The 14,108-nt window shown below is 39.7% G+C and overlaps 1 protein-coding gene across 1 annotated transcript in view; it reads right to left on the bottom strand.

Moving 5' to 3' along the window:
• Positions 1-14,108, bottom strand: part of LOC311223443 (la-related protein 4B-like) — a gene marked incomplete at both ends in the record, with an annotated part of 100,630 nt that overhangs the window by 55,274 nt on the left and 31,248 nt on the right. Inside the window, one exon of the mRNA XM_084308230.1 lies at positions 1,836-1,889. Within this exon, the coding sequence (XP_084164356.1) occupies positions 1,836-1,889 (54 nt within the window). The remainder of the gene's footprint in view (positions 1-1,835; positions 1,890-14,108) is intronic.

Here is a 14,108-nt window from a genome sequence, read left to right as displayed (position 1 = left end):
GTTATGAGAGCTAACGTTGGTAGCTACTATACCTGGCGCTGGCTAACTGCCTCGTTATGAGAGCTAACGTTGGTAGCTACTGTACCTGGCGCTGGCTAACTGGCTCGTTATGAGAGCTAACGTTGGCTAGCTACTGTACCTGGCGCTGGCTAACCGGGTCGTTATGAGAGCTAACGTTGGCTAGCTACTGTACCTGGCGCTGGCTAACTGGCTCGTTATGAGAGCCAACATTGGCTAGCTAGTTTTCTTTTTTTTTTTATTATCTTTTTCCCCCTCCTTCTTTTTCCGATTTTTCTCCCATCCCACCCTTCCTGGTTGTTGCGCACTTTCCCCTACTGTTGGTCCGAGAGACCGGAGACTGTCACATGCTTTCCAGCCTGGCCGCGCAGATTCTCACTGGTAGAGTGTAACGTGTGGGAGGCCGCACTACCTCTCTCCAGATCCTACCCTCGCTGAGCAGGCGCCCCGACCGAACTGTAGGGGTCGCTGTCCAAACCCGCCAGCTTTCCCACCCTCTAATACTGCCAATTGTATTAGTGTGAACGGGTGACAACGCCGGGAGCTGGATTCGAACACGTGAATCCAGCATCTCCGGCGTTGGTGACGAACGCAATCTTGGCTAGCTAGTTAGCAAGATTGCACTGCTTACTAACCAACGTTGATAAACCCAGGTTTACCACACAGTTAAAACACAGCTACTTACATTTGAGGATAAACTTGCATAAGAAGTTTCACTCAAGTTTCACTGTAGATGCCAAGGCTCCCTTGGCTCACCAAGTTGCCTGCATCAAATTCCAACATCCAATATACCATATAGGATGCCAAGAGCATGCTCTACAACAGTGGTTCCCAAAGTCGGGGTCGCGACCCAAAGGTGGGCCGCGAGCAGCCACGGGTGGGCCGCGAGATGATTTAAATTTTTTTTTTTTTGTTTTTTTTTTTTTTTTTTTTTTCAGGCCACTGAACTTAGAAGCAGGCCAGGACAGTGTTTCTAGTTGTATTCTAAAATTCTATTCTATTGTATTCTAAAATGTGACTATATGGTTTTATATTAACTTAATAAATAAACAAAAACGAAAAATCTACTTATTTCAACGGACATTTCAAACTAAATAACAGATTATGCACATAAAACGCTGAAAACAACCGAAGAAACAATAGTATTTTAATGAGGCTATTATTATTATCATTATTATTTTGCAACAAGTTAGCCCTCTCATAAATAGCACATATAAATGAATAACTAACTTGAACTAACTTAATAGGATTGAAGTGATATTTGGCTTAAAAAATCGGTCACCTGACAAAAAAAAAGAAAAAAAAGCCTGACGATGTCCATTGGGCCGCGGCTCTCTGACACCTTATTTTCTGGGCCCTGGCCTGAAAAGTTTGGGAACCCCTGCTCTACAACATGGGATCATCCATTTCCATCTACAGTAAAAGCGGTTCACATGTAAAGGGTTTTTATAAACTCATGTTAATTCTGTGCTCAATAGTTAAATTGTATTACACATCATCCAATAAAATTTTCCAGGACAACTGTTTCTATTTCCATGTAATTGGTAACTTTTGCTCAGTTTCCATGCCTTTCCATACCTGGAAAATGAAAAAATGAATCCCATGTTTTCAATGTTTTCCAGGTACCGTGGGAACCCTGGACTGTATCGGAGGAGGCATGTGGTAGTTCTACACCCTCCCCAGGCCGACAGTGCAACGACCAGGAAGGGAATTGGCATAATGACTAAATTGGGATGGGTGAAAAAATACAGATTTTTATATATATATTTTTAAATAAAACAATTATAGAAGAAATAAATAGGTTTACAGCGTCACACCTTGATTGGCTTCCCCTGGAAGGTTTTCACCTCTTCACGGAGATACTGATAGGCCTGGAGAGGTGGAGCAAAGGTCAGAACATGTCAGATAGAAATCAGAGTAGTTTGGAAAGCAATGTTGGATAGTACAAACCTTTCATGCTCGTCAATAGATTGGATAGTACAAACTTTTCATGTTCGTCAATAGATTGGATAGTACAAACATTTCATGCTTGTCAATAGATTGGATAGTACAAACCTTTCATGCTCGTCAATAGATTGGATAGTACAAACTTTTCATGCTCGTCAATAGATTGGATAGTACAAACTTTTCATGTTCATCAATAGATTGGATAGTACAAACCTTTCATGCTTTCATGTACCTACACTATAACATGCAACACTTTGATGAATATTGTTATACAGCTGACAGAGTTGTATTATAATTATAATTTGGATAAAAGCGTCAGCTAAATGACTAAATGTAATAGTTGTAATACCAACTATTTCACAGTTTGCGACACAGTGGTGATTCTTATATTTTTTTTTTTTTTTTTTTTTTTTTTATTATTGCAAAACAAAACTTATCAAAAGTCAGTACTCAACACACAATGTATAATGAAACTTTCAGTAAAGGTGGTTAAAATATATGCAAGTACAGAAACAGGATAAAACAAAAATAGTCAATAATAACATTTTAACCGTATACAGTGTATATCCAGCGAAGTTACAATTATATAAATGTTAGTATATAATATACCCCTAATACCTATTTTCTAAAACCCTACACATATGCTCCAGCTCAAACCCCCCCCTCCCGGACCCCCTCTTGGATAGTACCTCCATTATCCCTCACTCCTAACCAGACACTACCATTATAGGCTAGCTTTTATTCTCTCCACCACTTCTAACCACATTGACATTTTGGATTCATTGAGCCCCAGAATTCTTGCTGTAGATATTTCTTGATATATCACATCGAGATATGTAAGAAACCACACTTTCCGGCACATTTTTTCCGGTTGAAACCATCGTGATGCGATCAGTTTTTTAGCTACTGTGATACCCGATAAAACCAATCTTTTTAGTTGTGGATTCACTGCAAACTCAAAAACATCATTCAATAGCAATACCGCAGGGTGTACAGGTATATTCCAAAATACGAGTATTGATAATTGTTGGGACACATCTTTCCAGAATGCCTTAACTGGTGGGCAGTCCCAATACATGTGCATAAATGTTCCTTCGTCCCCATTTGTACATTGGGAGCATTTGGAGTCTTGTATAAGCCCCATTTTGCACAGCCTTATAGGAGTCAAGTATGTCCTGTGAATATAGTTCAGATTGATTTGTTGATGATCCGGGTTCCTTGATGTAAGTCGGACATTTGCCCAGGCTCCTTGCCAATCAAAGTCATTTTCCAGGTCTGGTATATCCCTCCTCCAGACATTGTCTAGTTGAAGGGTTTCATACGAGGATGTTAGTAATTGATAATAAAAACCTGATACAAAACCTCCCAATGTATCTCTTTCATAGAAAAAATTGTGGTATCTGTGGTGTTCAATTGGTATGTGTAATGGAACACCGTGAGATCTCATACAAAGTCGTAACTGTATGTAAAAAAGCCATGTGGACTCGGTGAGGTTAAACTTTATGCATATTTCGACATAACTACAGAGGCCCTTGTTATTAAAAATATCCCCTAATGAGTGTATGCCTCTCTCTTCCCATATAGGGAATCTTATAGGTCGTTTTCCCATTAAGAGAGCATTGTTATTGAATATGGGAGTGTGATTATGCCATACTTGAGGGTTAGGAAATTTCCTTTGTGTTTCCCGCCATGTCCTGATTGCATGGGTAATTATTGGGCCAAATTCTCGCTCACAATGCTTGATTGAAAGTTTAGTGTATGCTATGTCTTTCAATCTCTGTGGGGCTACTATGTTTTCTTCTAATTTTCTCCAAGATACCAAAGCCTCGGGGTCAAACCATATCTTCTTCAATGGTCTTAATGTGAAGGCATTAAAATATTGTAAAAAATCTGGGACTGCCATGCCACCGTCTGCTTTATTTCTCTGTGCGGTGGATCTTTTTATGCGAGGTGGTTTGTTATTCCAAATAAATTTGTATGTGGAGGTTTGTAATCTTTTCCAGTAGCCCTCTGGAGGAGGTAACGGAAGCATTGAGCTGAAGAAATTGATTCTTGGTAATACATCCATCTTAACTATTGATACCCTTGCCTGTACTGAGTTTTTAAGTTTTGCCCACCTGTCCAGGTCGTCTTTGATTTTGTTCTGTATTTTTGTGTAATTGTGCTTCACCGTTTGTCTTATGGTGGGAAATATTTCCACACCCAAGCATCTGAAATGTTTGACCATGGGTATCGCACCTGGGAGGGTTGTCTCTTTTTTTGCACTGGTGTTAAGAGGAAGAAAAGCCGACTTAGGCCAATTTATTTTAAATCCCGATAAATCACCAAAGTTCTCTATCAACTTGAGTATAAGCGGCAATGTGTTGTTGGGGTTTTGCATGAACAATATTACGTCGTCCGCATATAAACTAATTTTATGATGTGTGCCCTTGATTACTATTGGTTCTATGTGTTGGGATTGTCTTATAAATTGTGCTAAAGGTTCTAATGATAGATCGAATAGTCCGGGACTAAGAGGGCAACCTTGTCTGGCTGAGCGTGATACCGGAAAGATATCGGAGATGAATGTGCCTGTTGTAATCCTGGCCGATGGGTCCTTGTATAGTACTTTAATCATATCAATGAAACCTTTTCCTAACCCCATCCTTTCCAATACTGCCCATAGAAACGACCATTCCAACCTGTCAAATGCTTTCATAGCATCCAGGGATAGTATCGCCTTAGGTGTGATGTCCTCTTTGTCTGTATCTAGTACGTGCAGTATTCGCCTTATGTTATCATTGATCAGGCGACCTTTTATGAAGCCTGTTTGGTCCGGATGAACTAAAGACGTCATATGCTTTTGCAATCTGATGGCTAATATCTTAGAGTACAGTTTGACATCGGTTCCGAGGAGGCTTAAAGGACGGTAACTACCGCACTCAGTGGGGTCTTTGTCTTTTTTGTGAAGAACTGAAATGAGTGCGGTATTTTGGTGTTCAATGAAGCTTCCCTCTTTGACTGAGTATAAGATCATATTTAGTAATAAGGGTCCAAATATGTCCCAGCAAGAAATGTACATTTCTGATGGGATACCGTCAATTCCCGGAGCTTTGCCGTTTTTCATTCCGGATATGGCCTTCTTGAGTTCTTCTAATGTGATCGGTACTTCTAACTGTTTAGCGTCTTCCTCCGTAAGTTTAGGGAGAGTAATTTGATTAAGATATGTGTCTAATTTGTCTTGATCAAAGGTCGTTTCTGAGTTATATAAATCGGAGTAGAATTCTTTGAATGTATCGTTTATTATTTTGGGTTCTGTTACTAGAGCTTGTTGTTTCCTAATGGCAGTTATATCTGCAAATTTTGCATTAATTCTTAGTCGCATGGCTAATAGGTGACTAGGTTTAGAACCTTGGAAGTACTGCTGTTGTCTAGTGCTGCGTATTTGCAATTCCGATTTTTGTCTGTACATTGCTTTGATCTCTGTCTTTAGAATGTTAACTTGGTTATCTAGTCTAGTAGAGTTGTTGTATTTTAAAGAATTAAAAAGCGTTGAGTAAAGCGTTTCCATTTCAGACAGTTTTGTGTTTTGATTTTTGCGCAATATGGAGGTAAATCTATCCGAGAAATCCTTGATCATATTCTTTACCGACATCCATAATATTCTGGGATCTTGCACCGAGTTAGCATTATCCCGTAGGAATACTGTGAGAGCTTCTTTAATTTGTGTAATGAATTCCTTGTTGTTAAGCAGCATCGAATTAAAACGCCATCTTGGGGCCCGGGCAGATAGTGTACCAAATGTTGCTTTCAGGATTAAGTAGCAGTGATCTGATAGCGCATTGGGTGTCATTTCCACTTCATATTTATCAAATATTCTCGGGGATGCAAAGACGTAATCAATTCTGGATAGTGTGTTGTGTCTCGCCGAACGACAGGAGTACTTGCGTGTCATGGGGTTAAGTGAACGCCATAAATCAGTTACTCCTGTTGATTTCGACCAATCTTTTAATGCTTTAGATGAATTATTTTGTTCGCTGGAGAAGGAAAGGTAAGTTTTGTCCATCCTTGGGTTCCAAATGGCATTAAAATCCGCACCTATTATATATGAGTACTCGGGATGGTTTAACATTTCTCCTGTTAGTGAAGTGAAGAAACCCACTTCGTACAAATTCGGGGCATATACCGCTGCCAATGCAATTTTCCTGTTATTGTGTATAATCCTAGCTATAGTTATGCGCCCCTCAGCATCCGACCATACCCCTTTCAATTCGATATTTAATTTGCGTCTGACGACTATGGCTACCCCTCTAGTTCTCGTAGCAAAAGAAGAGTGACTAATATTATGGTATATGTTATCCGCTAACGTATTTATGTCTCCCTCTAAAATGTGCGTTTCGCTTAATAGAGCCACGTCCACATGTTCTTTTTTCATCAGTGTGAGCACGCTTTTGCGCTTGTGTTGTTTGTTTATCCCACCGGTGTTCCATACCATTATATTCAAACTAGCCATAGTCTATGCATGTTTTCGTGTAGTTTTTGGTAATGTTTCTGGAGTATGAAGCTACAATAGATGCACATCCAATTAATGAGGTCCCGTTGAGAGCTGAGCTTAAAAACATATATATATACAAATAAAAATCCCCTATTTTCCCCTCACCCAGAAAGTCGAACATGCCTGTGTTCCAAGAACACATCCTCCGCGATTGACTTTCTCCCATGGTCCACCGGATTGCCCAAACTGAGCATTGTAATCCTAATTTTCCTATGCTAATTGCCATAGGATCTAACATTTCCATTCTATTGCAATAGAATGTCGCTTTTGGTCTTGCACCTTCCCTTACTGTAATGAAGTATTGTGATAAATAACATAAAAATAAAAATAAAAAATAAAATAAAAAAAGAGAATAAACCTTTATCGACATATTCCTTTGAACCCTCCACTAACGTGTGGGGGAAAAAAAGGAAAAGATTGTAGAGCAATATTGACACCTTAATGTGAAGAACATTGGAAAAGAATAATGTAAGTTAAAATATATTTAAAAAATATAGAGTAATATTGACACCTTAATGTGAAGAACATTGGAAAAGAACAATGTAAGTTAAAATATATTTAAAAAATATAGAGTAATGAGAAGAAAAAATTAAATAAAATAAAAATCAATGGAAAGATATAGATAAGGAATAAGAGATAAATAATTATCAACGTGGAGAAGCCACTAGAACCGATTTAACTGATTAGATAAGATAGAAAAGCAGCGCCTTTTAGCGCTTCAATGTGCCTTTAATGGAGTGATTACTTAAATTGTTAGAATAACCTTGCTGTGCTCATACGTTTATGTGTGGTTAATTTTAAAGTATTATTAAGGACTGATTGCACTTCATTTAATTTATTATCTGCTATGTGTATACACACCGAATGTTATTGTTAAAGTTGTATGCTTCGTTGTCATGGTGCCTTATATTCTAGAAGGTTGTAGAATATACTAGTGCCTAGACTATTTTACTTTCCAGAATGATCTAGGAGACCCAGGGCATTTGAGCGATAAACCCAGAATATTCCAGATAGATCTTTTTGCAATGATATTTATTTGTCCCCTCAGAGACCAGAGACTGAAATTATAATGTATTATGAATCGTATTATACACAGTACACTTTGTTATAGACGACTTGCATATCGTTTGCTACTTTGATGAACACAACAATGTCATTCCAACACTGGTGGAATGACCTCATTGATGAACACAATAAAGTCATTCCAACACTGGTATATATTGAGAGAGAGGCTTAACTGTTTCCGGCATTTTCGTCATGCTTTGGGTTATTTGCTACATTTTGATTCAGGAAATCCTCAGCTTCAAAAGGTGTATATGGACCTGACCTGCGGCCGTTATTGCCCAAGAATGATAACAGCGCCGGATATGCTAGCCTTGGCTTGTAGCCGGCTTTGTACAGCTTTTGCATCACATCTTTGTATGGTAGACGTCGGATGATGGCCTCTTTGCTCAAATCTTCGTAGATAAATATTGGTTTATCACCATACTTCAGCTTCCCACGTTGGTTGCGAGCATATTTGATGATGTCATCCCTTGTTGTAGTTTTCCGCAGAGTGACAATGATGACTCTCGGCCCGTTGATACTTTGCCCCTGGGAACCGATTCTGTAAACTTGTTCCACTTCTGGCACTTTGTTTGGATCGGTGTTATCCAAAATCGTTGATAACTCTTTTGGAAAGTTGGTGTCTTCGCAGTTCACTGCTTCATCAAGCCCCACAATGCGGATGTTATTCCGCCTGTGGTAACGTTGGGTTTCTAGTTGCCTCTCCATCGCTTCGTTTTTAAGCCCTTGTATTTCCCTCCGATATTCCTCCTTCACTCTTTCCATCTCTTCTCCCATCTCTGTCATGCCACCTTCGTTCGCCTTGACTGCTTTTGTGTTTTCTGTCACCGAAATCTCCACTGTCGTGATTCGCTTTGACTGTGCATCGATCGCTTTCTTGACTTCTTCTAATTTCTCATCGATGCGATCGAATTTAGCCTCGATGCGATCGAATTTAGCATCGACGTTTGCCTCGAGCGCCTTGATGTGTGTAATCTGCAGGTTAGACTGTTCTACCATCTGTTCTTTCATCAGGTTAGACTGTTCTACCATCAGGTTAGTCAGTGTGTTGAAATCGGGTGGATTTCTGCTTTCTTCAGTTGGCGGCATATGGTAGATAGTTGCAGTGACGTTGGAATCCATAAATCTGGCTGCTCTCGCTTTCACGGAGCTTGATTCTGTACCTTCTGTTATGTTGGTCTCTATTAACTCTCTTTCGGGGACCGTAATCGATGATCCCGGTAAATTGACCTCTTCCTTCTCCTCCTCGGAGCTTGTCGCCGTCGGCTCAGAACCAGCGACGGTTAGGACGTGTCTTCCTCGTTTTTTTACGTCCTGCGCCGTTGAAGTTGCCGTAGTTATTTTCTCTGTCGCCTTTCTACCTTTAACCATTTTTGACTTTTGATATGGTTAGTAGAGGGTCTTAACAATACATACGATGTAGGCGGCTAGGTGGTGTAGTGGACAAGGCACTCGCCACCAGTGTGGAGACGCTAGGATTCGCGTGTTCGAATCCAGCTCTCCACATTGTTTTTCAGTTTGGCTGGTCGTCCGCAGTAATACACATTGGCCGTATTACGGGGAGGGAAAACTGAAGGGTGAAAAGATGCGACTGCTGTTACCTCAAGTACCGGAGGGGACTTGTGCTATGTATGACTTAGTCCACATTGCAGCCGGCTTGTGGGAGGCAAGAAACAGCGTTCGTGACAGGGGAGGGTTGAATTGGATGATACGAAAATTGGGATGGGAGAAAAATATGGAAAAATGGGAGAAAAAGTGGATCAAAAAAAAAAACAATACATACGATGTGGTCTATTCTCTTTCTTTACTGTCCAAATAATGTTTTTAAACGAAATTAGCGTTGGTGGGAGCGGAGCAATTGCAAAATGCGTGCACTACATGTTGTGCTAAAACCGGAAGTCTATTAAACTTTATTTTTTAGCGTTTATCGCTTTCCTGGTCAAGCATGACCGACAGTTGTAGGGTGAAACGGGAGAGAGAGCAGGGGGAGACATTCGGCAAATGACGGCGAGTCCGGGAATCGAACTCGGAGTCAACCAGATCCGTGACGCAGCACGGAGTTCCGCGACGCAGCGCGGTAACATGGTGTGCTACTGGAGCACCCCAGATTCTTATTTTCTTATCTATTATTTCTTATTTCGTAAAACGAATACAATGTATTCAGATATAAATGTACCCTATACTCGAGTCTTTGACGAGGTTAAGAGAATACATGCCATAGAAAGACTTTTGTCTTGTTTACATCAGAGTCCCCCATTTTCAATTCACCAGGGTCTACATGACATACAGATAGACAGTACTGCTACATCCAGACATTTAGGACATACCAGATTGCAGATACACCAGTGTTTGTGATACAAAACAACAAAAAGAGTGATAACTTGTAAGTGTGTGTCTGTCCAAGCTGTTTTAACTGTTTCAATAGGGTATTTCATATGTCTTAAATTAATAAATTAAGACTTATTTTTGGATATAGATCACATCAAAACACTCTAGCTAAAGTTAACTAGCTATCCCTAGACTGTTTCAATGGTACACATGTATTTATAATGCATTTATAGGTCAACTACCGCATGGTTCAAACCTCAACATAACATCAAACTTATATGTCACAGTATCCAGAAAATAGCAGAGTTTTGGGGAATAGGCCTTCTATGATAGCTATGTCTGTAAAGGATTTCAAAAAAAAACTTTGAAACCCTCAATACCTTCCATCCTCTTTTTTTACCCCGAAAAACCCATTCAATATAGTTTGCTGTACCTCAAATGTAACCCCAGGCCCCACTTTGCCTTCTATGTATGTCTCAGTAAGCGTTCTGTGTATTTTAAGGTCTTTGTTGTTGCAGTCAATTGGAACCAGGTCTAGCTAAGAAAGGGATCTATGATCTCAAATGACTACTTGGTAAAAGGTATAGCATCTTTCATGCAAGAATTGCATCTCTAACGTGTTACACATGAGTAAATCAGACATAATATTTGCAAACACTATAGTTCTAAACAGTGTATTACAAAATCTTTGTATCTAATGTAAACAATATGCAATTATATCATTGTCACCTGAAAACATATTGCAGGATATTTAGCAGAAACTATGGTAAATGTACTTTGGTGCATGTAAAAACATGAGTTTCAAGTTTCTTTATTAGTCGTCATACAGAACTACAGAATACTTTTATACAAAATGTTTCTTTCTGTTACGCTCCAGAGACTGTGCTAGACAAGAGATAGTATGAAATAAAATAGTATAGCATGTAAAACTAGAAGTCAGGTAGACAAAATGTTCGATGCAGAATAGAAGTAACTGAGTTACCATACAATATACTATGCAATACTAATATACAATAATATATACGGTAAAACAGAAATGGGGGTGAAGTACAATTTAGGCACAATTTACAGCAAGGTGTACACAGGTATAGGGTGTAGTGCAAAACCATTACCAATAAATATAAAGTGTGTTTAGGTGTTCTAAAGTGTGGAGAGTGGGTGCTGCAATGTGTTGTTTGTTTAAAGTGAGTGTATGCGTTTGGATGTGTGTGTGTTGCGAGTGCATTTGATGGTTGTTGCATAGTGTTATTCTTCCTTATGTGATATCACATAATCCTATTGAATTCAGAATTTTTGTTTATTGGCTGAGGGTCAATGATACACTTAAAACAGACATAACAACCTAGTTTTTTTTACCTGTTTAGTTCAAGTTCAAGTTCTTTAATAGTTGTCATACAGAAGTACAGAATACTTTCATACAAAATGCTTCTTACTGTTACGCTCCAGAGACTGTGCTAGACAAGATAGTATCAAATAACATAATAACATAATATAGCATGAATTTAGAAGAAGAAAATGAGGTCACAGTGTTCGGTATAGACATATGTACAATGTTCTGAGTTACCATATAATATACAATACACAATACTATGCAGTGTACTAATGTACAGTACTATCTAGTGCAAAGCAGAAATGGGATGAGGTACAATTTTAGGTACAATTTACAGTAAGGTGTACGAGTTGTAGTGCAATCCTTCATCCATAAATATAAAGTGTGGGGAGTGGGTGCTACAGTGTGTTTGTTTAAAGTGGGTGTGTGCTATAAGTGTGTGGAGTGGGTGCTACAGTGTGTTTGTTTAAAGTGAGTGTGTGCGTGTGGATGTGTGTGCTATGTGCGTTTGGTGGTTGTTGTTGTGTAGTGTTAATTCATTGTTAGTTTAGCAGCCTGATGGCCTGGGGATAGAAGCTTCTTCTGAGTCTTTCTGTGCTCGCCTTGAGACTCCTGTATCGCTTGCCTGACCGCAGCAGTTCAAAGAGGCAGTTGTTCGGGTGACTGGAGTCTTTAATGATTCTCTTAGCCTTGCCCTTGCAACGCTTGTAGTAAATGTTCTGGAGGGTGGGGAGCCCCCCTCCAATTGTGCGTTCGGCTGAACGTGTCACTCTTTGTAGTCTGCTTTGGTCTTGTGCAGTGCTATTCCCAAACCAGGAGGTGATGTTGCCGGTCAAGATGCTCTCTATTGTACATGAGTAGAAGTTCTTAAGGATCTTCTGGCTGACTTGGAACTTCCTTAGGCGCCTGAGGAAGTAGAGGCGTTGTCGTGCCTTCTTCACAACACTGTTAATGTGTGTGGTCCATGTCAAGTCCTCGGATATGTAGGCTCCGAGGTACTTAAAGCTGTTGACTCTCTCAACCGGTGCCCCGTCGATGCTGAGGGGGCTGTAGTCCTTGACCCCCGACCTCCTGAAGTCCACAATCATCTCCTTTGTTTTGCTGACGTTCAGGGAGAGGCTGTTTTCCTGGCACGATCCCGCCAGGACCTTGACCTCTTCCAGGTAGGCCCTCTCGTCGTTGGCAGAGATCAGGCCCACCACCACTGTGTCGTCAGCAAATTTGACGATTGTATTGCTACTCCGCTGAGCCACACAGTCGTGTGTGTACAGGGAGTAGAGGAGGGGACTCAGAACACAGCCCTGGGGGGCCCCTATGTTGAGGGTGATGGATGAGGAGGTGCAGTTGCCTGCTCTCACCACCTGGGGTCTGCCAGTCAGGAAGTCCAAGACCCACTGGCAGAGGTCATAGCCCAAGCCCAGGTCCCTGAGCTTGGCTATGAGTATGGAGGGGACTATGGTATTGAATGCCGAGCTGTAGTCGATGAATAGCATTCTCACATAGTTCCCCTGCCTCTTGTCCAGGTGTGATGCTGCTGTGTGCAGCACATGGGATATGGCGTCCTCCGTGGACCTGTTGGGGCGGTATGCAAATTGCAGGGGGTCCATGTTGATGGGGAGGGAGGAGCAGATGTAGCCCTTTACTAGCTTCTCAAAGCACTTCATGGCTATGGAGGTGAGAGCTACAGGGCGGTAGTCGTTGAGGCAAGCAGGCTTGGATTTTTTGGGTACACAATGATAAGGTAAAAACAACGTGTTACATTACAGATCTATTTTAGAAGTTTAGTACAATCAAGCACCAAAGGTATTTTCTTTAACCTGATCTAAGGTATATTATACAACAAATACATTTCTGAACTACTTTGCAGAACAGCATCTAGTTTTTTCAGATGCAATAAGAAAGCCCCTGCAACTTTAAGCTCTCAATATTTTGGACCTGTATTACAAACTACAGTTACACACAGCATGAAATATTCAATCAACACAAAAGTGACAGTCGAAGGAAATCCAAGATATTGTATGAGGTGTTTTTAAAAGGGGCGAATTAACAATTTTTCTTATAAATTTAATCAATAGTCAGAAGGATATCTGCATGTAGGATGATAATGCTATTTTGTCAAGGGTTGACATATAACAACCCCCATGACACATCCCTACTTTGTAAGACAAACAGCTTGATCTTGTAATTAGTGATTAGACACGTTTGCCTGTCTTCATTTTTTTATCAATCTGCTTTTTGTGTATTTTTAGGTGTTTGTTTATGTTTGATCAGTCATTTGGACCAGATCTAGCTCGGAAAAAAGGGATCTATGATCTCAAATGACTACATGGTAAAAGGTATACCAACTGTCATGCAAGAATGCAGTTCTAATGTGCACAAAAGAGTAAGACAGTAAGTACGCAAATAAAATCAGCATTAAATAGTCCAGATAAGGTCTAGAACATTAAAATCTATTATTTTAGGTATCTACTATAGACAGTTTGTATTTATATCAATGTCATATGAAAAACATGGATGCATCAGATTTAACAGAACCTAGTTTCCATCTGTACACAGAGAACATAATCCTAGTGAATTCTTATTTTGTATTGAGTGTCAAGGATACACATAAATTATAAACATCTAAAACCATGAAACTGACCGATAGTTAAAATAGACGTTTACTCAATGATAAGGTAAAAACATTTATAAGTTTAGTACAATCAAGCCCCAAAGGTATTTTCTTTAAGCTGTTCTAAGGTATATTTTTTTTTTAAACTTAAATTATTTTTATTAAACATTTATTAGCAAACAACATGACATATACAATAACCTCAACAACACTATTAAACAGACATAAATAATAAAGAAAAAATGTAATACCCAAAAGACGAAAAATAAAAATAC

Source organism: Notolepis coatsorum (genome assembly GCF_963971535.1).
Source record: "Notolepis coatsorum genome assembly, chromosome: 1".
NCBI classification, from domain to species: domain Eukaryota; kingdom Metazoa; phylum Chordata; class Actinopteri; order Aulopiformes; family Paralepididae; genus Notolepis; species Notolepis coatsorum.
Note: the sequence above shows the minus strand (reverse complement) of the source record. Positions and strands in the feature narration are given on the sequence as shown.